General features: G+C 41.0%; 1 protein-coding gene across 3 annotated transcripts in view; it reads left to right on the forward strand.

Annotated features, from left to right (window-relative positions):
* The window catches only part of pds5b (PDS5 cohesin associated factor B), a 54,434-nt gene that overhangs the window by 7,837 nt on the left and 20,458 nt on the right, over window positions 1-26,139 (forward strand). For all 3 annotated transcript variants that reach the window (XM_053646400.1, XM_053646402.1, XM_053646401.1), the window contains exons 2-15: window positions 3,979-4,105; window positions 4,221-4,424; window positions 8,320-8,406; window positions 8,531-8,628; window positions 9,273-9,399; window positions 11,834-11,914; window positions 13,452-13,592; window positions 15,931-16,046; window positions 16,729-16,823; window positions 17,958-18,103; window positions 22,484-22,635; window positions 25,542-25,655; window positions 25,857-25,938; window positions 26,041-26,089. In XM_053646400.1, coding sequence (XP_053502375.1) covers window positions 3,998-4,105; window positions 4,221-4,424; window positions 8,320-8,406; window positions 8,531-8,628; window positions 9,273-9,399; window positions 11,834-11,914; window positions 13,452-13,592; window positions 15,931-16,046; window positions 16,729-16,823; window positions 17,958-18,103; window positions 22,484-22,635; window positions 25,542-25,655; window positions 25,857-25,938; window positions 26,041-26,089 — 1,600 coding nt within the window. In that variant the 5' untranslated portion in view covers window positions 3,979-3,997. The remainder of the gene's footprint in view (window positions 1-3,978; window positions 4,106-4,220; window positions 4,425-8,319; window positions 8,407-8,530; window positions 8,629-9,272; window positions 9,400-11,833; window positions 11,915-13,451; window positions 13,593-15,930; window positions 16,047-16,728; window positions 16,824-17,957; window positions 18,104-22,483; window positions 22,636-25,541; window positions 25,656-25,856; window positions 25,939-26,040; window positions 26,090-26,139) is intronic.

Here is a 26,139-nt window from a genome sequence, read left to right on the forward strand (position 1 = left end):
TTATTTAAGTTTCACTCAGCGTCCCAAACGTTTTGGAATTGGGGTTGTAGTTTGGGACCTATTCTATCATCACGTAACGACGACGACAGCTTCGGCATTGACGGGCGACTCGGATGGGGACGTTTGGAACGTTTAGACGTGAGCCAAACGTTTGGAGTAGTTCGTCTGTGTAAATGCAGATTATTTAAATCTGATCCCGATTGCGATGAATTGTTCCGTCGTATACAGATATACGTCCACACTTATGGATGAAAAGTCAGGAACCAATGCGAATACCAAGAAGTATAGACTTCTCTACCCTTTCATCCAGTGTTCTCGCCATCTTTCACCTGTACAGAATAAGTCAATGGAATAACGTGTAAATAAATGCAATATCCTGTAGCTGTTGTTTAACGCACATTGGAACTCACATTTTTTTTCACACTTCATTATAACGTCTCGTATTCGATGGTTTTTACCCATGGTATGGTTTTGGTTTCCTGAGGGAACTTGGCTGCAGATGGTCAGGGAATGAGTGAGCAGACCACCAGAGTGGTTTTTAAGCTCTGGACTTGAGTCTTAACACCTCATTATGCTGGAAACGCACCCAAACACACACACACACACACACACACACACACACTAAAGAACTCCTTTGTTTAAGTGCAGCATGTAGAAAACGTTTCGATAGGTATCTTAGTATTTATTCTTCATGAATATGCAGTAAGTGCAGGTGATTTCGAGGTCAGACCGAGTGCTGGAACAGCTCCTGTGATTTATCAGCCGCCTGATGATGATGATGATGATGAAGGAAGAAAAAAAGGACTAACATTTGCAGGGAATTAATGGTGAAACCAAAGTAGAGCTTTTTGGTAATAAACACCAGAGGTGGTTTTGGTGCACACAGAGAGGTAGCCATATGGAAAAGTACCTCATGGCCACGGTTAAATATGATGGTGGATCTTTAATGTTTTGGGGCTGTTTTTCTGCCAGAGGACCTGGACATTTTGTTAGGGTACACGGCATCATGGACTCTATCAAATATCAATAGATATTAAATAAAATCCTGACTGCCTCTGCCAGAAAGCTTCAAATGGGCCGTGGTTGGATCTTCCAGCAGGACGATGATCCAAAACATCATCAAAATCAACACACAAATGGTTTACTGACCACAAAATCAAGGTCCTGCCATGACCCTCCCAGTCCCCTGACCTGAACCCCATAGAAAACCTGTGGGGTGAACTGAAGAGGAGAGTCCACCAGCGTGGACCTCGAAATGTGAAGGATCTGGAGAGATTCTGTATGGAGGAACGCTCTCAGACCCCTCGCCATGTATTCTCCAACCTCATCAGTCGTTATAGGAGAAGACTCAGAGCTGTTATCTTGGCAAAGAGAGGTAGCACAAAAAATTGACTAAAAGGGTGCGAATAATTGTCGCACACTTATATTTAACGAAGGTGGGTTTTTTTTAAATTTGCGAAATATAAATCATTGAACACATTTGAAACGAGACCCTACCGTATACCTGGACGTGTTGCTGTGTATGGTAGAAAAATAATGATATTTTTGATGAATCATGATTATATACAGATATTTTTACCTACATACTTGCGTTCAATTGCTAACGTGTTTTAAAACTCGACGACTCTCAGATCAGATCGTTACTAGCGTAGGCTGTGTTTACGCCACGGGGCTGGATGCCAATGTTTTGGCACAGACGTGATTTTTGCGCTGAAAGCAGCATCACCGTGGGTGGAGAAAGCATGACCACTTCTCTCGGCCCTGATGTTTCGAGTCCCATTCGAATCCGGTATCGGGTGTGAAGAAATCCGTACGTCCGTTTACGAGTACGCAGTGATGTCGGACCCATTTCTTTTTAATTTCATCATCTGCTCTACAAAAGCCTTTGATTTGGCGCACAAAGGCTGTGATTGGTGTTCCTAATAGACCCACTCCTCAATTCCATGGAAGATATTATTCAACTATCTTTAGCATCTTTGTTTTCTCTCGATATGTTGAACCAGGATGAGTATGTTGACGGACGTGCGTTCTCCCGGTTCTTAAAAAAAATCATCCACGTCATCCGTGCGTGCTCATTAATAAGCACACTTGGATAATATCGTTCTATGAGAACCCCATTGTGTGTCGTGCGGCAGGATTTGGAACGAGTAGCGTGTGCTGTAGTTACAGCGTTGATGTGTATCATAGCAGCGTATTATACAGAACTGAGCTGGGGTGGGGTTTTTTGTTTCCTTTTCCCTGGTTGGGAAATAAAACTTGAGAGAAATGATAAAAAAATAAAAAAAACGCTGGCGAGCAGTGTATCTGCAGAATACTGAGCCTGCTTGTCTAAAGAGGCTACGGGAACGTGTTTTCTGGTCCGCACAGGAGTTTTTCACTTGTCCAGATCCATAGACAGACCTGCCAATATTTACGCATTATGTGCGAGTTATCATTTAAAAATACGCCAAAAGGACAGATTTATTCCTTGTTTTTTTTTTTCCTTGAACAGCACTATAGTGTTACAGCCGGAACCATCTGATCTGACCGATCGGATTCGGGCGTTGAACAACAGTATGGTATAGAGTGCTTTTATAACATTCGAATTTCATTGATCATTTCATTTATTAATAAATTAAACATTGTAATCATCGGCAAATTGCTGCGGTATGAGTGGGTTAACGTTCGCAGCTAAGATGCTGCTGTGCCATGTCACATCCCCGACTAAGAGTGGGGGGGGATTCGATTGTTAGATGTATCGCGATGCGGACGTGGACGATTCTGAATCGATTCATGAATCAAAAATCGATTTTCTAAATGTTAATTGATGACGTAATGTTCAGGGAACACAGATGCGCGGCGCCCGGGAGAGTCTGTGGCGTGCCGTTAGGATTTCCTCTCTGAAACCCGAAGCGAAGCTCACAGCGCGAGTGCACTCGTGCTTCTGGGTTTTTCCGTGACATTGACTTTGTTTACTTTCTACACGTGCATCTGTTATGATTTCTGTCCTGTCTCCGCCCCGTATGGTCATCGGTCGTTTCCCTTACGTGTCTTTATTGTATTCAGCTGTTCTTGTTATCCCCCTGATTGCGCTTGGTATTTAAACCCCTAGTGTGTCTACGTACTTCACGGAGTACTGAGTGTATTCACTCTTCCAAGCCGTTCTGACCCTTCGCCTGTTCTGAAAACACCTGTTTCATGCATTGGATCTCGTCTTTAATAAAACTCTCATCCGCACTTGCATCCGTCCTATAGATTCCCACCCAATCACCAACCGGCCGCAGTTTCCAGATCTATCCGGATTAACGTGGACGCAGCTTAAAAACAACTACTCGTTTGTTTCGTTCGGGCACGAAGTGGCCCGGAAAGCTGGAAAGTAAAATTGCCGGTTTCTTCTCATGGCTGCTATTAGAGGACGACCGATAGTGGATTTTACCGTTAACGATGCCTAAAAATTTTGTTTTTTAAAAAACGAAAACGTAACACTCAAAAGTAAAATATTGCTGAACTTTATTATGAAAATACAGTACTGAAAGTACCATGTGTGTTCTGTATATATATATATTTTCTAATGAAAGAAACATATAAATATTAATATACATTAACTATTAATAAATATTAAAGTAAATAAAAGATATACGTCCAAACTGAACCAAACAGTAGCACTCCAAATAAATAAAAACAGAGACGTCCGAAATGAATCAAAAACCACTTCGAATAACACAACGAAATTAGTCAGTGATGGGTGTTTATTTCGCCTCTAGAGGCCGCTCTCGTACCGTATAATGACGACGGACCCTTCTCAGCCACTCGTGCAACTGGGAAAAAATACCGGTGTTGATTTTGGCCCATAACCGACGGTTCCAGCAATGTTATCGGTGCCGAATAACCGGCAAAACCGATCAATCGCTCGACATCTAGCTGCTATAGAGCTCGCTTAATAAGTCTAGGTTACGTACCGGGTTGTAACTCGATGTGAATGTATTTTTTTTCCCTCAGCGTGCACTAGTCGGAGAGCATGGCTCACTCCAAGAATCGAGCCACGGATGGCAAGATCACCTACCCGCCGGGGGTGAAGGAGATCTCCGATAAAATCTCCAAGGAAGAGATGGTCCGGAGACTGAAGGTAAAAACTCGGGGTCGAGGGTCATTCTGGTCAGGATTCCTGATTATTCCGTACATCACTAGATAATGTAAACGGATTCATTGCTGATTATTATTATTATTATTTTTTTTAATAGATGGTGGTAAAGACCTTCATGGACATGGACCAAGATTCAGAGGAGGAGAAAGAGCTGTACCTGAACCTTGCTCTGCACCTGGCCTCGGACTTCTTCCTGAAGCACCCGGACAAAGACGTCAGGCTCCTGGTGGCCTGCTGCCTGGCCGACATCTTCCGAATCTACGCTCCGGAGGCTCCTTACACGTCGCCGGATAAGCTGAAGGTAGAAGACACGAGAGCTTTGTGTCATGAAAGAGTAGCAGTTACCTCTCGAATGGATCTTTAAGCCTTATGCCTCGGAGGACATCTGGAAATAAACCTCTCGAAGCCTGGGACACACGTGTTTTGTGCTGCATCCGACTAAAGCTCGTAACACAGAATTCACAACCTCGGACTCGGAAAAACGAAACGAAACCAGAGCTCTTACTCGGGAAGATCTCGAGGTCTGCGTATGATGTCATGTCAACATGGCCGCTTAGAAACATAAGTAGAAATACAAGTGTAAATAAAACTAGTTTGAGAGACAGCCCCTTCCTGCAGTCAGAGGTTATACAGTCGGAGTAGTTTATCTTCATAGAGGTGTTTGAGTTTTTTCCCCGAATTCAGACTTCCATCCAACTTCAGCGTTAAGTAAAATGCAGCATTAGCTATGTGTCCATCAGACAGTGAGGAGAGGTAGTAAACAGGAAGTAGTAGTAGTAAATAAAAGCACACTCTTTGTTAAATCTTGTCAAATCAGATTACGCTGACGAGAGTGTTAAAATGAGACCTCGTGTATCCAAAACACTCTCTCCATAAGCTTTGATTTCTTCTCTGATTTAATCTGATGGAGTAAAAATGTACGTATATTATATAAGCTAGGTAAAGGAAATTCAGCAATGCTTCCAACTCGCTGGTGAAAAATTGCCAGGTTGGCTCTTGGCAAGCTCCATCCCTTCATAGATCATTCCTGGCGAGATGTGCGGCCTGCTGAGAGAGAGAGAGAGAGAGAGAGACAGACAGACTTTCTCCAAACTCTTCTTCTCCAAAGTGTTTTTCTGACCTTGTTGGAAGCACCGTATGTTCACTCATCACTCGGCTGCTTCCTTTAATATTCAGGATTCAGTGTGGCCTGAGAAAACTTTGAGAAAATGAAGCGGTTCTTCTGGAAAGAGTGTTTAGGGAGTGGGTTTGTATATACCAGGTTTTATTTGAACATCCTCGTCACCTGCAATGTAATCTGATTTAACAAGATTTAACAAAAAGTGCACTTTTATCTACTACTATTACTACTACTCCTACTACTCCTACTACCACCACTGCTACTACTATTACTACCACTACCATTACCACTACTATTACTCCTCCTACTCCCACTACTACTACCACCACTACTACTACTATTACTACCCTTACCACTACCACTACTATTACTCCTCCTACTCCTACTACCACCACTGCTACTACTATTACTACCACTACCATTACCACTACTACTACTATTACTACCACTACCATTACCACTACTACTACCACCACTACTACTACTATTACTACCACTACTATTACTCCTACTACTCCCACTACTACTACCACCACTACTACTACTATTACTATTACTCCTACTACTCCCACTACTACTACCACCACTGCTACTACTACTACCACCACTACCATTACCATTACTACTACTATTATTACTACTACTACTATTACTACTACCACCACTACCATTACCACTACAACTATTACCACCACTACTACTACTATTACTATTACTCCTACTACTCCCACTACTACTACCACCACTGCTACTACTACTACCACCACTACCATTACCATTACTACTACTATTATTACTACTACTACTATTACTACTACCACCACTACCATTACCACTACAACTATTACCACCACTACTACTACTATTACTATTACTCCTACTACTCCCACTACTACTACCACCACTGCTACTACTACTACCACCACTACCATTACCATTACTACTACTATTATTACTACTACTACTATTACTACTACCACCACTACCATTACCACTACAACTATTACCACCACTACTACTACTATTACTATTACTCCTACTACTCCCACTACTACTACTACTACCATTACCACTACTATTACTACTACTACTACCACCACTACTATTACTATTACTACCATTACCACTACTACTACTACTGTTATTACTACTACTACTACCACCACCACTGCTATTACTACTACCACTGCTTCTACCACTACCACCACTACTACTCCTACTACTACTACCACTACCACTACTCCTACTACCACCACCACTACTACTACTATTACTACTACTACTACCACTACTTCTACCACTACCACTACTACTATTACTACTACTCCTACTACTACCACTACTACTACCACCACTACTACTACTATTACTACTACCACCACCACCACCACCACTACTACTACTATTACTACTACTCCTACTACTACCACTACTATTACCACCACTACTACTACTATTACTACTACCACCACCACCACTACTACTACTACGATTACTCCTACTACTACTTCCTATTTACTTCCTCTCCTCACTGTTTGATGGACACACATTTTTTTTTATCTCCTAAATCATCTGCGTTATGCAACAGTTCTAACCCCTGCACAAAAGAATGTAAATGTATTGTTTAAAATATTTTCTGTAGTTTTCATCATCAATATCAAGTTTTAGGCCTGAAGGTTAAAAAGTTTTCTCTTTATATACACATTGTAACATTATTATTTTTACCTTTAAATTTTTTTTTTTTTTTTTTTTTTTAAAGGTGAAGATTCATGTGATGTGCAATTTTAAGTTTTTTTAATAATTTGCTTATGGTCACTAACTACAATATTCAGCCTTACTGATATTTACTATATGATCTGATATAGTATGAGAATATTATCAAATGCTCACGTCAGCCAGATGAGACACAATCTAATGCAAGGTGACGGCATCCTGTAGGTTTTTTACTAGTTTTCGGCACTCGGCTTATCTGCATTACGGCTATATAGACTTTTGGGGTTGGGTTTAAGCGTTTTAAAACACACTTCAGTATTAATCTCAATTGAGAGGGTTATGTATCAGCATTTACTATCGAACAATATTTGAGCGTTGTGTAAACTGTACACTTTTGTCTTTAAAAACGAATTTTTTTTTAATGCTGTGAATAGAGGTTTAATATTGTAAACAAAAATGCACGATAGGTTCACCATATCTTAAAAATATGTTCTAAATAAAAATAAAATAAAAAAAGATAAATTCCCCCATAATTCCTCTCTGACTCTGGGGGGAAATGATCGATTGAAACACAATGAGCTCAGTAGCAGCGTCATTTAAACTTGAAATAGAGCTCCAAAGTCGGCTAAACTGCCCGCTGTCCGCCGCCTCTTTCTCGGGCGTCGTTGAGCGCAGCGGCGCAGGGCTGGTGTCGTTTGAAAGCTATTAAATAGCACTTTTTAACATTTCTGACGTTGTTGCGTAACGATATAACCTATTACGCATGTCAGTCGTTGTGTTCCGGAGCTATTGTTCACTTCACAAGTGCAGACGAGGTCCGGTAATACCGCAGGCCTTTCGTGAAGAGATGTGATCACGTGACCAGTGTGCTCTCTGTATGTGTTAACTCTGTGGGTTGTGCAGGTTGGGATTCCTGGTGTTTAAACAGTGCAGTTACATTGGATGCCGATTTTCCCCCGATGCACACCGTCACACATCACACCTGTACCGTCCGTCCGAGACTCTCGTTAGCTTGATATCTCAAGAACGAGTAGTGGAACGTTTCTAGGATTATTTATATGGAATTATCGCTGTAACCGCAGATGAACTGATTTTTAGATTTTGGAGTTCAAAGGTCGAATGTCTGAAATAGTTTTTCTTCCGACACGAAGTCTGAAGTATGTTTTAACGGTAGTTCTGACGTACAGATGGATAACAGGAAGGATTAGACTTGGTGGTTCGCCGTCAGTGTCGAGTCGTACTTGTTGAAATTAAACCGTTTGACTTTTTTTTTTCTCCTTCTGGAGGATTTAAAATGTCAATCTCATGCTTCTGTACTCCTCTTGTTCTCCTCCTCCTCCTCCTCCTCCTCCTCTTCTCCCAGGATATATTTATGTTCATAACCCGACAGCTGAAAGGATTGGAGGACACTAAAAGCGCCCAGTTCAATCGATATTTTTACTTACTGGAGGTACGTGGCATGATTTTTTTCCTTTGTATTTTTTTTTTTAAGTCGGTAATTCACTCTCTGATGTGCGACGTTCTCTTTTGATTTATTTATTTATTTATTTATTTATTTATTCCCCTCCTGGCAGAATATCGCTTGGGTGAAATCCTACAACATCTGCTTCGAATTGGAGGACAGTAATGAAATATTTACTCAACTATACAGAACGCTCTTCCAAGTGATCAAGTGAGTATCTGCTTTCAAATCTTTAACTAACACACACACACACACACACACACACACACACACACACACACACACACACACACTCTCTCCCGGTGCTCGTAATTCAGAAGGGCAGGTCTGCGTAATTTCTCACGCACTGATGTAACTGGAAAGCACTGGCTTGTTGTAATGAGCTGCCAACTTCCTGTCCACCAATATTATACTTCAGTATGACAGTTGGGCATGTGTGTGTGTGTGTGTGTGTGTGTGTGTGTCCCAGGTGGGACTTCCTTATTGGGTGTGTGTATTAACGGTTAAGTCATCTCAGCTGGAAACATCCTCGCTGAGGGAAAACGCAGTGGCGCAGTGATGAGCTCATGTGTTGATGAATAAAAAAGACACTGCAGATGCCACACACACACACACACACACACACACACACACACCTGCAGAAACAGAATACTGTGTGTGGATTATCGCTGTGTTCCAGATATAATGATTTGCTAAGTGCCAGACAGGCGTAAGTGCATCGTGACTCATCTTTGTTTGTTTCTTTTCTTAGTAAGAGATAACGAGAAAATTCTCTGCATGAGCTGGAAGTGGTTTCGGTGTTGCTGATGTGTGTGTGTGTGTGTGTGTGTGTGTGTGTGTGTGTCTGTCTGCAGTAATGGACACAATCAGAAGGTGCACATGCACATGGTAGACCTGATGAGCTCGATCGTGTGTGAGGGAGATTCTGTTTCTCAGGAGCTCCTGGACACCGTCCTGGTCAACTTGGTTCCAGCACACAAGGTACCGAGCTCCGATCACGGAGGAATGATTAATCACCGTATTAATCACCGCGGTAATCACTGTATACGTGTTAATCACTGTAATATAACCGAGTGTGTATCGAGTCAGCCGAAAGGCTCGGGTTCATTAAAGCTCGCGTTGATCGATGGCCTCGTGTGTGGTGGGTTCTCTGTATTTCATTTCTTCTGTTCGTCTCTCGTTTTATCATTCTGTCTCTGTACTCTGAGGTTTTCATTTGTTCTTGTGTCACTGTTCTGGCTGTCTCGGGTTCTCCCTGTCTAGGGTTCTGTCTATCTACAGTTCTAACATTCTGGCTGTTTAGTGTTCTGTCTGCCTCAAGTTCCAGTGTTCTGTCTGTCTCGTTATCTAGTCTTCTTCAGTCTAGCGTTCTGTCTGCCTCAAGTTCCAGTGTTCTCTGTCTAGGGTTCTGTCTGCCTCAAGTTCTAGCATTCTCTGTCTAGGGTTCTGTCTGCCTCAAGTTCTAGTGTTCTCTGTCTAGGGTTCTGTCTGCCTCAAGTTCCAGTGTTCTGTCTGTCTTGTTATCTAGTCTTCTTCAGTCTAGCGTTCTGTCTGCCTCAAGTTCTAGCGGGTTCTGTCTGCCTCAAGTTCTAGTGTTCTCTGTCTAGGGTTCTGTCTGCCTCAAGTTCCAGTGTTCTCTGTCTAGGGTTCTGTCTGCCTCAAGTTCTAGAGTTCTCTGTCTCGGGTTCTGTCTGCCTCAAGTTCTAGCATTCTCTGTCTAGGGTTCTGTCTGCCTCAAGTTTTAGAGTTCTCTGTCTAGGGTTCTATCTGTCTATGGTTCCGTCTGCCTCAAGTTCTAGCGTTCTCTGTCCAGGGTTCTGTCTGTCTCAAGTTCTAGGGTTCTATCTGCCTCAAGTTCTAGCATTCTCTGTCTAGGGTTCTGTCTGTCTCAAGTTCTAGTGTTCTCTGTCTCGAGTTCTGTCTACCTCAAGTTCTAGTGTTCTCTGTCTCGAGTTCTGTCTGTCTCAAGTTCTAGCGTTCTCTGTCTAGGGTTCTATCTGTCTAGGGTTCTGTCTGCCTCAAGTTCTAGCGTTCTCTGTCCAGGGTTCTGTCTGTCTCAAGTTCTAGGGTTCTATCTGCCTCAAGTTCTAGCATTCTCTGTCTAGGGTTCTGTCTGTCTCAAGTTCTAGGGTTCTCTGTCTCGAGTTCTGTCTGCCTCAAGTTCTAGCATTCTCTGTCTAGGGTTCTGTCTGTCTCAAGTTCTAGTGTTCTCTGTCTCGAGTTCTGTCTGCCTCAAGTTCTAGTGTTCTCTGTCTCGAGTTCTGTCTACCTCAAGTTCTAGTGTTCTCTGTCTCGAGTTCTGTCTGCCTCAAGTTCTAGTGTTCTCTGTCTCGAGTTCTGTCTACCTCAAGTTCTAGTGTTCTCTGTCTCGAGTTCTGTCTGTCTCAAGTTCTAGCGTTCTCTGTCTAGGGTTCTATCTGTCTAGGGTTCTGTCTGCCTCAAGTTCTAGCGTTCTCTGTCCAGGGTTCTGTCTGTCTCAAGTTCTAGGGTTCTATCTGCCTCAAGTTCTAGCATTCTCTGTCTAGGGTTCTGTCTGTCTCAAGTTCTAGGGTTCTCTGTCTCGAGTTCTGTCTGCCTCAAGTTCTAGCATTCTCTGTCTAGGGTTCTGTCTGTCTCAAGTTCTAGTGTTCTCTGTCTCGAGTTCTGTCTGCCTCAAGTTCTAGTGTTCTCTGTCTCGAGTTCTGTCTACCTCAAGTTCTAGTGTTCTCTGTCTCGAGTTCTGTCTGTCTCAAGTTCTAGCGTTCTCTGTCTAGGGTTCTGTCTGCCTCAAGTTTTAGAGTTCGCTGTCTAGGGTTCTATCTGTCTAGGGTTCTGTCTGCCTCAAGTTCTAGCGTTCTCTGTCCAGGGTTCTGTCTGTCTCAAGTTCTAGGGTTCTGTCTGCCTCAAGTTCTAGCGTTCTCTGTCCAGGGTTCTGTCTGTCTAGGGTTCTGTCTGCCTCAAGTTCTAGTGTTCTCTCTGTCTAGTGTCCTGTCCGTCTCATTATCTAGTGTTCTCTGTCTGGCATTCTGTCACGCTCAAGTTCTAGCGTTCTGTCTGTCTAACACTCTAGCAGTCTGTCAGTCTCGTCGTCTGTCGCACGTTCTAGCGTTCTCTCTGTCTCACCATCCATTGTCCCGCCTGTCTTTTAGTCTAGCATTCAGAAACTCTGCCTGTCCAGTGTCCTGTCTGTTTCATGTCCTAGCGATCTGTGGTTTTTTTGTTGTTTATTTATCTGTCTCTGTTCTCCTGTCCCGTTCACCTCCTTATCTACGGTTCTGTCTGTTCTAGTGCCCGACTCATCGTCCTGTCGTTCCTTCTGTTGTCTTATGAACCTTGGGATAAACACTAATACGTCAAATCGTGGTGTCCGTACTGCTGAAAATACTCCCGATTAAATAATATACTAAGAACGTTTCTGAAATGATTTTAATTGCAGAATCTGAACAAGCAGGCGTACGACCTGGCCAAAGCGCTGCTGAAGAGAACCGCGCAGGCCATCGAGCCTTACATAACCAACGTGAGTGGGTTTTTATTTTTTTATATATATACCGCTACAGGCTTTCTGTTACATCATTCAGTGTTGTGTTTCGAATTCTTAACGAGCTCCTGCGGTTTGACCGTAACCTCAAGCGACCACGCAATGATTCGAAACGCTTCCACGCGTGTAGAGGGATCTTTACGCCAAACCGTGGTGAGGCCTCCTTAACGAATGAAACAACCGCAGTAATAACGTACCACAGGAATCATTCAAGCGTGTCGTTTGGATTTGCCGCTTTACCTCGTCGTACCTGATTCGCATAAGTTTCAGAAAACCTCGATTTCGCCGTACGTAGAAAGTAGACGTCACCTGTCGCGTTCTCACTGACGGACGCAACACCTTCAACTCCTCAGCTTCTGTATGTCCGCTACGGCTCGAGCGTCACGTTTAAGTCTTCTTGAATAGGAGTGACCGTACACACCGAATATAGACTTCCCGGGTTAGGGTTACTTCCTGTCTCGCGCTGGTTTTAGTGAGGAGATGTTTTGGGAGTTGGTTATATTAGGTTTATTTAACGTTTCTAGCTTATTATGACGTCATTTCAGATCATTTACTGCGAAAAAGGATATACGTTTATTTGATCTTCATCATGAGATAACGATTAAGATGTCGATTTATTAAATACACGCTCGGGGTCAAAAGTTTGTGGACACTCGACCGAAATGTTTCTGGTGATTGTTAAAATGCTTCTTGATCCGAAGGCGTGTCATGTAAACGTGTGAAGTCGGTGTCGTAGACAGAAATATCATCGCGCCGACGTGTCCGTCGCTTTCGTTAGAGAACGGACGTTTTATTTACGGATAAATATGTTTTTAAACGGACGACTAGGACGCGGGGGGTGAAATATTCCGAAAAGCAGCGGATAAGAGTCCGGCGTCGGTGTGAACTCCTTTAACACGGTTTAAAAATCATCTCGGGGAAATTCCTCGAGACATCAGTCGAGAAAACGCCAAAAATACATTTCTGGCAATTCTAGGCGAAAAGGGCGTCGACTTTTTGAAGATGCTAAAATACTAAATTATTTTGATTTATTTATTTATTTATTTTTTTAATCACAACATAAAATTCCCATAGCTCCATTCGTGTTATTTCAAAGTTTTGAATATTATTATTATTATTATTATTATAATAAAATGTAGAGGGGGAAAAATTTAAATAAAGAATGAGGGTGTCTAAACTTTTGAGCGGTAGTGTATTTCGATCCATTTTTCTCATTTCAATTCTTTTGGTAGATAATTTAGCTTCTTTCTCGAAGGGCTTGGAATAAGTAAAACTGTCTTTTGAGTATTAATATATTATTTGTATATTGGTTTTGTTGTGAAATCATACGCGGCGTGTCTGTCGTAGTTGCATCTCTATTTAAAATAGTGCCGGTAGTGTTCAGCTCCTGATCTCCCGGTATAGGCCTATACGGAACACACTGCAGCTGCTATTTCCTGACAGTGATGGATGGAGGTGTTTTGAACTGTGTCTATGTTGTGTTTATCGTTTTTTTTTTTTTCTTCCTCCCCCTCAGTTTTTTAACCAGGTGCTGATGCTGGGGAAGACGTCAGTGAGCGACTTGTCAGAGCACGTGTTCGATTTAATCCTGGAGCTCTACAACATCGACAGTCATCTTCTCCTGTCCGTTCTGCCTCAGCTGGAGTTTAAACTCAAGGTACGACAAAAGCCGCTAATAGGACGACGGCGTAGCGTTACGCGACCAAGGTTTGTCCGAGCCAGCGTTCGTTTAATATCCCGACTCGCTCATAGAAGTGCATTGGACATATATATGTATATATATAAAAGTCTACACACCCCTGCTAAAATGGCAGGTTTTTGTGATGTAAAAAAAACATCAAGTTCAATCATGTCAGAACTGTATTCACTTTTACTGTGGAATTGCTGCAGATGTGTAAATATCAGGTGACGAACACCCTTCCAATACGCAGCTTGTATAAGTGAGCACGTCCTTTTATAACTGGGAATGTGGCAGTGCTTAGAATCAACCAATCACGTTCAAACTCATGTTAAATACTAACTGGTGTGCCGTACACCTCCCATGAATTTATGTGACCGGTTAACGCCTAGTACAGTACAGTTGTTCCTATAGAATTTTCCTGACATCGTAACATTGTAACATCCAACTGGGAAAAACCACGGGCCGCAGAGAGCTTACAAAGCAGGTACGGGATCCCGTTGTTGAAAAATATCAACCAGGGTCACGCAAAAAACGACAAGGTTTCGGATATACCGACGCTACTAAGAACAGGACGTCCCTGAGAAATTGATGAGAAGATCAGGAGAAAACCGGTCAGGGACGCTGCCAAGAGGCCTACAGCGACATTAAAAGAATTTCAGCAATTTCTCTGGCAGCAGTCTCCAGAATTCCTCATGTCTCTGGGATATGGTGTAGGGTGGCAAGACAGAAATAAATAAAATACATTCCAAAACCATGTAGAATAACGTGTTATGGTCCGATTTAAACCGAAGTTTTTGGCCATAGTACCAAATGATATATTTGGCACAACAACAAAAAACGAACCCCATCCCCATGGTGAAGCATGGTGGTGGCAGCATCATACTTCCGGGCTGTTTCTTGTCCAGCTGGAACTGGGGCTTTAATGAGCGTGGCGGGAATAATGTAGCGCTCCAAATACCAGATAATTTTATCACAAAACCTTAAATCTTCTTCTAAAACTCTTTAAGATGAGGAGGAATTTCACCGTTCGGCATAACGACGACCCGAAGCAAACCTCCAGATCAACAGAGGAATGGCTTTTCAAGATTTTAGAATGACTCAGTCAGAGTCCAGACCTAAATCCGATCAGAAGTCCGCGGGGTGACTTGAAGAGAGCTGTGTACAGGAGAGTCCCAGACAATCTGACGGAGTTAGAACGCCTTTATAACGAAGAACGGCAAAATATTGCCAAGTCGGGACGTGCGAAACTGATCGTCTCTCACCCAAAAAGATCGAATGCAGTGATAAAATCTAAAGGTGCTTCAACGAACTATTAGTTTAGGGGTGTGTACACTTATGCAACCAGGTTATTGTGTTTAAAAAAAAAAAAAAAGAGTGTTTTTCACTTTAATTAACAGGTTTAAATTTCACACTGAAGATGGAAAAGGTTCTGACATGATTTAAGTTCATCGCAAAAGCCTGCCGTTTTAACAGGGGCGCGTATACTTTTAATATCCGCTGTAAATATGACGTTTAGCAGCGAAGCATCATAACCGGCCGTTTGTGCCGTGCAAAGCTGCAAAACGGACAAACCCGCCATCTTCGCCTCGTACACGCACGTGTTCTCTACACGTCGCATGAGCTCTGTTGTACCGAAGGGGTATTCGGGGTTAGGGGTATTACACGTTCTCCAAATCCGCCCGGGTGCACGTTATTTTCATACAGGAGCACCGTCTGTGGTGTGTTCTTCCTTACTTATCGTTAGACCATCTTCTTCTTCGTGAAATCAGACACGGAGAACACGCACAGTCGCACAGAATCGGTCCACGGTTTTAGTATGATTATCCTAAACGCCGCGAGGAGTAAAACAGGCTTAAGACCGCTCTGTTCTCATCAGCAGGTTTATAAGAGAACGCCAGGTTATGCAAAGCTCCCCTCGGGCTGCCTGTTTCATACTGATAAATGTGTGTGTGGTATTAGCATACGCATTACGTCGGCCGTATTGACTGCTCTGCCAGGTCAGGTTTTTCATCTCATCCCCTTTTTTTTTTTTTTTTTTTTTTTCTCTCATATCCCGAGCTTCAACGAGAGGCCATTTTTAATGATAAATTGTGTTCCATGAATACATGCATGCCTTATTGCCTTTGCATAGACTTTCATTGATGTTTTGTTTTCATGCAGGATGCAGTAAGGGGAAAAGCTGAATAGACTAAATGGGTTCATTCATCACAACAGAATTAATTGACTTGCACTTTGCTTCCTGCAGCTTTGGCTTTATTCTGAAAGGAATAATCTCTGTATTTGTGTGTGTGTGTGTGTGTGTGTGTGTGTGCAGAGTAACGATAACGATGAACGGCTTCAAGTTGTCAAGCTTTTGGCCAAGATGTTCGGCGCTAAGGACTCGGAGCTCGCGTCTCAGAACAAGCCTCTGTGGCAGTGCTATCTCGGGAGGTAGAGCTTCCTCGTTCCTCCTATATCATCATCATTATTATTATTATTATTATTAGTAGTAGTAGTAGTAGTAGTAGTATTCTCTAATTCTCAACTAATTGAAGTTTTATACTACCGGTCAAAAGTTTGTGGACACTCGAGTGAAATGTTTCTCTTGATGTTAAACACCTTTTGATCCGAAGGCGTGTGATTAAACGTGTGAAACCGGTGTCGTAGACAGAAATATAATCGTACCGACGTGTTCGTTTCTTTCATTACAAAACTAACATTTTGTTCACTAAAAAATCTTTTTTTTTTTTTTTTTTAAACGGGCGACTCGAGAGAAATTTTCCGAAAAGCAGCCGATAAGAGTCCGGCGTAGGCGTGAACTCCTTTAATACTGTGTTTAAAAAGCATCTGAGGGAAATTCCTCAAGAAATCGGTCGAGAAAACGCCAAGAATACATTTCTGGAAATTCTAGGCGAAAAGGGCGTCGACTTTGAAGATGCTAAAATAATCAATTATTTTGATTTATTTTGGATTTTTTTTATCACGACAGAGTTTTGATGACTATTATTATTATTATTATAAAATGTGGAACAATAATAAATAAATAAAGAATGAGGGTGTCTAAACTTTTGAGCGGCAGTCTGCGTCTTTGTGAGAACTGTTTGGTTTTCATCGACGACTTCTGCTCTCTCAGGTTCAACGATATCCACGTTCCTATTCGACTGGAGTGTGTGAAGTTCGCCAGCCACTGTCTGATGAATCATCCGGATTTGGCTAAAGATCTGACAGGTGAGAGATGAGACTCCTGAGAGCACGTTAGATTAGTGCTAGTCTTCGCTTTCGAACCAAATTCACTCTCGTACGCTGTTCGGATTCCACAGCTGTTTAAAAAAAAAAAATGTTTATTAATGATGAGTGTTTATTGATCACGTATACATTAGAGCACAGTGAGATTCTTTTCTTCGCGTACTCCAGCATGTCAGGAAGTCGGGGTCAGAGTGCAGGATCAGCCATGATGCAGCACACCTGGAGCAGAGAGGCTTAAGGGCCTTGCTCAAGGGCCCAACAGTGGCAGCTTCCTATCAGTAACCTAGAGCCCCAGCCGCTAAGCCACCACTGTCCCCATTTCATATTAGTGAATTTTTTTATATTCCACGTCCTTTGTCGAGTCACTAAAGCATACGTACGTACGTACTGAAACGGAACCAGGTCCGGTTAAACACCTTTTTTTTTTTTTTTAATGGAAAATTTCGAAGTTCTTATGCAAATGTGGGCTCGAATAAAACGTTTTGATAAAGTTAAGATATATTTCTTGTAACCATATGTTTAAAAAAAAAAAAAAAAAACCCCAACAAAAACGTAATTATCATCGTGGATGAGTGATTTTTAAGAAAGAAACCGTGTTTTGTGTTCTATGTAAACATAAACATACTCCCTCCTCCCTGTCAATCACAGAAACACTAGCCGATCGTGGGCGTCTGCGAGCTCACGTATGTGGAAGAGGGTCAATAGCGCGTTCCTCCGAGTGTGTTACTCCGCCCTGTGACACGTTACGTGCAGTAGCTTGAAAGGTTGCAGTCGGCTGGAGGAAGTGTGTGTTAGCCTTCACCTTAACTGGCTGGGGGGTGGGAACCAATTTGCGGAGGAAAATGGAAAAAGGGGCGGGGTTTTCCTTAGAGCTTAGGTGCTGTGTGGGTTCTGTGTGGCGGCGGTGATGGTTTGGGAGGGGTGGGTAGGGGTGCACCATATTAGTGAAAGGAAGCTGGCAGCACTTATAGTCCGAAGTCTATTCATTTCGCCAAGTAACACATTTGAGCACCTTTTTTTTTTTTTTTTTTTTTTAGCAGCGTATTAGCGCGACAGCGTATTAGTACACACTACGATTAATTACAATTCAAGTGTGTCCGTTTTTACGCTTTTCAGAGTATCTTAAAGTGAGATCTCACGACCCGGAGGAAGCCATCCGGCACGACGTCATCGTGTCCATCGTGACCGCGTCGAAAAAAGACCTCTCTCTCGTCAACGATCACTTGCTGAACTTTGTGAGAGAGAGGACGCTCGACAAGCGGGTGAGTTCTTATTTATTTTTATTTATTTATTTATTTATTTATTTATTTATTTATTTGCTGCTGCTGCTGTTTGTTTTTTTTGTTGTTGTTGTTTTTTTCCACCTCCACCATCAGTGATTTAAAAAAACAAAACAAAAAAAAACCACCAAGACGGCGAGCCGCTGTTACCGTGTGACATCAGTGCGTTCGGCTGCCTGGAGCTCATTAGCTCTGCGGTTTCTCTCGAGCTCCACTCCATTTCTCTTCCTAATCTAATCTGCAGCCTCTTCGGGCCTCCAGGCAGAGGAGGCCAAATGAAATATATCGAACCGTACTCAGATATAGCCGTTCTCCAGCCTTTTCAAATCACATTTGCTGTGGGGGGGGGGGGGGGGGGGGGGCTGACCTGATTGCTTCTCATTCTGTACACCTGCATAAACGGTGCTGCGGAAGACATTTTACATCAAAGCTCGGTTTTTAACAAAACCGTGCTGTATCACTACCGGCTATTTTCACCCCCTGCAAAGATTTACGCCATTCTGATTTAACCGATTCTAAACGAACCGTTTATACGTATCCTCATGTGGGAGACTCTGTAGAGCAGATTAACCGGGAAGTTACCAGACCACGGTAAGGAACATAACAGTACATTTCTGATCCTAAACAAATATCATCTAATATCCCTCCTGGACCCATGAGAGGTTCCTGACCATCGCAGGAGAGCAAAGCAAACAAGCAGGGGTTTAAAGCGCAACCTGTTATGGTTTTGAAACGTGCCTAATTTTGTTTTAAAGCTCTCATACGATAGATTTACACGCATCCGAGGTCAGAAAACACTTTAACGCGCCAGTAATTTAAACTGCAGCATTAACTTTTTCCCCCAGTGTCACAAACGACTCGTTAAATGATCCGTTCTAAACGATTCACTCTAAACTCCTTTCAGAGAGCATACTCTGCTCTGATTGGTCAGATGTCTCAGTCTGTTGTGATCGGTCTACCGCTGTCAGCATGTTTCAAGAAAAGGAAACGCCCACTACCGTAACGAGTTTCAGCTCCGTCTGTCAGCGATGAAGACCAGAGGCGGGGCTTTTTGTTACAAACCTACGTAGGTTAGTACAGGGAGTAAAGTCTGGAATCACTAACGACTCGATTCGGCTGTTCAGAATGGCTTCCTTCGTTTGGGAGTCGGTAACTCCGTTTGTCGTGCGCTTTGATTTTTGAAACTTTGCCGACTTTTTACGTTCACAAACAGCTGCGTATATAACGCACTACGTGAAAGGGAATATTTGAAAAAAACATAATAGGTGCACTTTAAATCACTCTCCAGTTTAAATGCTTTGTTCGATTTTACACTGCTGTAGGCCGTCGGGGAAATGACTTGAAAGAAAGTACTTAATGATGAATTGCTGATCGCGTCGTCGACGTCGTGTTTAAATTCCTGCCTCGTTGCTCTGTCTGGAAAGCAATAGCATTATTAATTACTTCTTAAATTCCGTATCAACCTTGACCACATGGACAAATGAAACTCTTCTTTTAATTCTTTCAATTTGATTCAAACATAGAATAGTTTTGGCTGTTAAGTCTTGTTAAGTCTGTACAGCATGTAGTGTAAGGCACTGTACGTGACGAGTAACAGTAATTAAATTACTTAAAAATGACTTCTTTTCAGGGGAAAAGAAATTTAATTGCAGTATTTTTGTACAAAATTATAAATGACTATTTTCAGATGGAATATTTTGTTGGCATCCCCGCCGCGTGTGAGCGTAGCCGAAGAGAAAGGAACGTGGACGTCTTGGACTTTTATTACGAGAAGGTGCAAACGTTTACGCTTCAAGGCGCCGTGCTGCTTTTGACCCCTTTGACTACGGAGAAGTCAGAAAGCTACGCTTTTCAGCTTTCCCGGTCAAAGCAGGCCAGACGCCTATAAAATTCGCCTGGCAAAAAAACTAAACCAGACTAATTTAGCGAAGGGAAAGGATGTGAAGGTCACGTTTTGTTTTGGCTAGCGGTGCTTCCCCTTCATTTTATCTGGGTGAATTTGCAAATGTGTGCTCCAATTAAAAAAACACACACACAGAGGCATGACGTCTGAAAAGAGAAAAGAGCTAATTAATGTTCACACTTGACCTCTGGGTTGTGATTGACATGCATTTGCGGGGGAAAATAAAGGGATCTACATTTATACTGATGATCTGTCACTTAACGGTGGTGTCACATGATCTGTTAGTTCATGTCCTTTTTTTTTTCTTTCTTTCTGCGTCACCAAGCAGTTCTTTCAACAATAATAATACTACTAATAATAATACTAATAATACTACTAATAATAATACTAATAATACTACTAATAATAATACTATTAATACCAATAATACTAATACTGATAATAATAATACTGCTACTACTAATACTAATAATAATAACGCTAATACTACTACTACTAATAATAATAATAATACTATTAATATCAGTAATACTACTAATACTAATACTACTACTAATAATACTAACACTACTACTACTAATAATACTAATACTAACACTACTACTAATAGTAATATTACTAATAATACTACTAAATACTAATAATAATACTAACACTACTACTACTACTAATAGTAATACTACTACTAATAATAATACTATTAATACCAATAATACTTATAATACTAATACTGATAATAATAATACTGCTACTACTAATACTATTAATATTAATACTACTAATAGTAATACTACTAATAATATTAATACTAACACTATTACTAATAGTAATATTACTAATAATACTAATACTACTACTGATAATAATACTAACACTACTACTAATAGTAATATTACTAATAATACTAATACTACTACTACTAATAATACTAACACTACTACTAATAGTAATATTACTAATAATACTACTAAATACTAATAATAATACTAACACTATTACTACTACTAATAGTAATACTACTACTACTACTAATACTATTAATACCAATAATACTACTACTAATAATAATACTATTAATACCAATAATAGTACTACTAATATTAATCCTACTAATAATAATACTACTACTAATAATAATACTATTAATATCAGTAATACTACTACTACTAATAATACTACTACTAATAATAATACTAACACTACTACTACTACTACTACTAATAGTAATGCTACTACTATTAATACTAATACTACTAATAATGCTAATGATACTATTACTAATACTAACACTACTACTAATCGGAATATTACTACTAATACTAATACTACTACTAATAATAATAATACTACTAATAGTAATACTAATACTACTAATAATAATATTACTAATAGTAATACTAATACTACTACTACTAATAATAATACTACTAATAGTAATACTAATACTACTACTAATAATAATAATACTGCTACTACTATTACTACTAATAATAATACTAACACTACTACTACTACTACTACTAATAGTAATGCTACTACTATTAATAGTAATACTACTAATAATAATGCTAATGATACGATTACTAATACTAACACTACTACTAATCGGAATATTACTACTAATACTAATAATAATACTACTACTAATAATAATACTGCTACTACTGTTACTAATAATGCTAATACTACTACCAGTTATAATACTACTACTACTACTAATAATAATAATAATAATACTAACACTACTTCTACTACTAATAGTAATACTAATAATTCTACTACTAACAGTAATACTACTAATAATACTGCTACTACTAATACTTATAATAATAATGCTAATAATACTAATTCTAATAATAATAATAATAATAGGGGTGTGACAAAACCCTCACGATTCGATTGTCAGCGTGTTTCCACCACAGAATCGAATGAGGTAAAACGATGACTGACGAGACTCCTTTTTCATTTCTTAATCATAAACACGACGTGCCTTTGTGTCCGGTATAAAACTAAATCTGTTCAATATTTCTATGATCAGACGTACTACAGGTTCACGATATCCTCAAAAGAAATAAATTCATTCATCAGATTTGATTGATAAACAAAGACCCCGGGTGAAACCCCTCGATGGAAACGTACCGCGCTCTGGAACGGCGTCTTAAGAGGCTCTCCACCGCCTCGTTACACTCCTAAACAGTAAAAATAATACCACCTCGAGCTAAAATTAAAAACCTCGTTTGTAAAGATGTATTAATAACCAGCTCATAAGAGCAAAACTCTTCTATTAACTGTGCTTGGTTTGCTTTAGAGAGGGAAGATTTACGCCTTCTGCTTCATGATTTCTCCCCCAGGAGCTCGTTACTGCTTATGAACGTGCAGTGTTTTTTTTTTTTTCCTCCTCGGACTGTAATAACAGTGATGTAAGGTGAGTGTGTAAAGTATATATGCCTGTGTTACAGTGGAGGGTGCGTAAGGAAGCGATGATGGGCCTCGCACAGATCTATAAGAAGTACGCCCTGCAGGCGGAGGCGGGGAAGGAAGCATCCAAACAGATCTCCTGGATTAAAGACAAACTGCTGCACATCTACTACCAGAACAGTATCGATGACCGGTAAGTGAGATTTTTGGGAGCAGCGGGTTAGGAACGCAGTATATCGAAAACATCGTTCTTTTCTGCTCGTGCGTATGTACTTCCCAGGGGTCGTGTTAACCGAGAATCCCGGCATTTACCCAAATTTTAAAAGCATTAATGAAAAATTATGAAGGCCATTTATCATTCGAGCGTGAAAACGGACGCTACGATTAAAAACCAGAACACTTCTTCTCAATTCAGCATGAGTCGAATGAGTCGGAGTCGCAGCGCAGATCAGCAGGAGTAAGATTTCATTTATCACGTCATGAAAGTCAGTACGTTTACATGGACAGCGATAATCTAATTATTGAGCTTATTCTGAATAAGACAATATTCTGATTAAGGTGTTTACATGAGTCGCTTTCAGAATATTCCTTTCATGTACCCGTTTTACATGTTATATAGATTTATTAACGGCACACGTCATTACGTCACCGCGCCACGCCGTCCGACGCTCCCTCCAGAATCTCACGTATCGACATACAGTTGATCTTCGTTATGGAACCGTATACAGTTTTGGGTGTTTTTATTTTTAATTTTACGAACGCTTCAAGTGCGGTTAATTATTTGTCGTGCTGTACGTGCAAACAGACGACTGCTTGAAGCCGTGGGCTGCGTCCCAACCGCGTACTTACCCTCTATATAGTAGCCGAAACACGTGTATTTCTCCTACTAATAGCAGGTAAGTACGCGGTTTGGGACGCAGCCGTGCTCTGTTGTTTGCCGTCAAACGGTCGAGCGCTGCCGTGTGTGTACGTGTCCTGTCGCAGAATGCGGTGAAAACTCTCACACGACGTTAATAGTGTGATTAAGGTGTGTACGTGTCTGTAACGCACGTCGATAACGCGACTGAAACAGGAATACTCAACACGTCTTAATTCCATCTGTGTTTACTTCGAGTATGACTTTAATCGGATTAAGGTCATCAATAATCTCTGTTTACATGCCAGTTTCTTAATCAGAGTATCGTCTTAATCGGGTTCATATCGGATTATTGGTTGTCTATCTAGACGTACTGAATGAGGTGAGATGGCAAAAGATTTGGTTTAATATATGCGAGTTTGTCATTGTACCATTTTGTTTTCATTAAGAATAATAATGAACCCACCATTCAAGCAATCGCTGCTAATTTGAAAGTGAAAGGCATTCATAAGCGATTTAAAAGCGAGGGGGAAAACAGGGAAACGCACCAACGAAGAGCCAAACGATCCACGCCGCCTCCTCTTCCTCCCGACACTGCCCCGAATCCGCCGGCGATACTATACTCATTCAACAGTAGTTCAGGAGAACGATAGCACGATAGCATTTTACACACAAAGTATAGCGCCCCCTAGGGTGATAGAAAGGCACCGGATAAATCACGCACGTAAATAAAGACGTGTAGATGCATGTAAAGTCATTGTAGTCTATAATACTTCATGGCTTTCTGTCGATTTAACGTCCTTTTTTAGAGCATACATTGTTTCAGCTTTAAAGGCGCATTAGGTAGGTGAGTGGTTTGTTTGTAGTGTTTTAGTTTTTCCCCATGCTTAGGCTTCACCTAACTGTCTGCGTTTAAATGATTCCTGCCCATGTTCACAAAGCTCCGCCTCCAGGATCTATAAAATGACTGACAGGGGGAGCATCCAATCACAAACAAGTATTCTGGACCGGAAGTCCTATTTTCCCCAACAGGTTTTCTCGATTAAGGCTAAGGCCACGACTTGTGTTTTTTACACTTTTTATTTATTTATTTATATCATGTTCTCCGTGTCTTCCGGGATGTTTGTAGAAGTAAGAAATAAATGAAAAAAAATGACTACTACACCTTTTGTAATATGCTTCATGAAGATTATTTAAAAAAAAAATAAATAAATAAATCTTTTAATGTTTGTTTTTTTTTTTTTTTTCTTCAGAATTAGCATTGCCTTGAAATAGGATCCATATTTTTCCGCTGAGATAAAAACCGTGCCAGATGTTGGGTTTTGTTCTTAAACACTCGGTCGTTCTGTAGAGACGTTTCTCATGGAGGAGCTCTTTTTGTTTCGTGAATCCTGCAATCAGGTCTTTAGCTTTCCCACTATTGCACCATGTCAGGGCTTTGTATGAGGGAATAATAATAATAATGATGATGATGATGAGGATGTAGAGTGCTATGAATACACTCTCCCCCACTCCCGGAGGAATGGGGTAGCTGCAGGGAGAAGGCACGGATGTAATCTGTAAACTGCAGCGCAGAGATGGAGCGAGCGAGCGAGAGAAAGAGAGAGATCATACGGACGGTTTCATTTCCTGTTTATATTTACAGACATTCCACAGTGTTCTGTCACGTCTCTGTATGTGTGTTGCACGTCAGTGTTTGTAGATCGTAGTGACGTCTCTGCTGCCTGTGAGATGAGATCAGTCAGTAACCGGTCAATATGTTGAGATTCCCATCACACACTTTTTTTTTTTTTTGGAAAATAAGTACACCCTGCCAGTGTTCATTTAAGAAAAAGAGGCGGGGTTGGAGCTAATTCACAACTGGAAACAAAGAAACTAGCCAGATCTCATCCGTTAATGTTTGGGCGCTATATTCAAATTGGCTGCAAAATAATCTAGTGTTAAACGTGTATCACGGGATATCAAAAGGATTAAAATGATAGTATTAATCTCGTGAAAATATCAAACTTTTCTAACTAGGCTAGTTTGGTGTCGCTAGCCAAGGGGAGGCACAGCTAAGCTATCACTGCATGGGTTGTGAAGTACGGTATCTTTCCTGATGCTCTGCTCATATCATGTTCACATGAACTGGAACTCATGTAGACATTTATACACCTTGTTTTCCTGCTCAGCGTCAGAGGATCTTACTGTTTCAGTAACTCGTGTTAATCGCTCGTCACTCACTGGTCTGATCTTATCGGCAGATTGCTTGTGGAGAGAATCTTCGCCCAGTACATGGTGCCTCATAATCTGGAGACTGCAGAACGGATGAAGTGTCTGTATTACCTGTACGCTACGCTGGATTCTAACGCAGTCAAGTAAGTCCACCGTTACCTTCTCTAGCACGAGCGCTGGTTAAATCCTCTAATCTGATTGGTCAGAAGGTGAACTCTGAGACGTAGTTCCAGCTGTAGGTTTATATGAATGCTGCACTCGTATACTTACTACTACGACTATTTATTTAGTATACTGTTAATATCAGCTTTTTGTTGTTGTTGTTGTTGTTTTTTTCCCCCCAGAGCCCTGAATGAAATGTGGAAATGCCAGAACATGCTGAGACACCACGTGAAAGATTTGCTGGATCTGGTTAAACAGCCGAAAGTATGTTCTGTCTGATCTGTGTGGTAATCAGATGTTGTGGGGGGGTTGTTGTTTTGCGCTTCACAGTTAAATTGAAATGTATTTTTTTTTTCTTCCTTTCAGTCGGACTCCTACAATAAAGCGGTCTTCTCAAAGGTCATGGTCATCACAAGTAAGTCTCGCGTTGTTCTAGTCCTCATGCGTCTTGTTATAATGGAGTAG

Source organism: Ictalurus furcatus, chromosome 17, assembly GCF_023375685.1.
Source record: "Ictalurus furcatus strain D&B chromosome 17, Billie_1.0, whole genome shotgun sequence".
Lineage (NCBI taxonomy): Eukaryota > Metazoa > Chordata > Actinopteri > Siluriformes > Ictaluridae > Ictalurus > Ictalurus furcatus.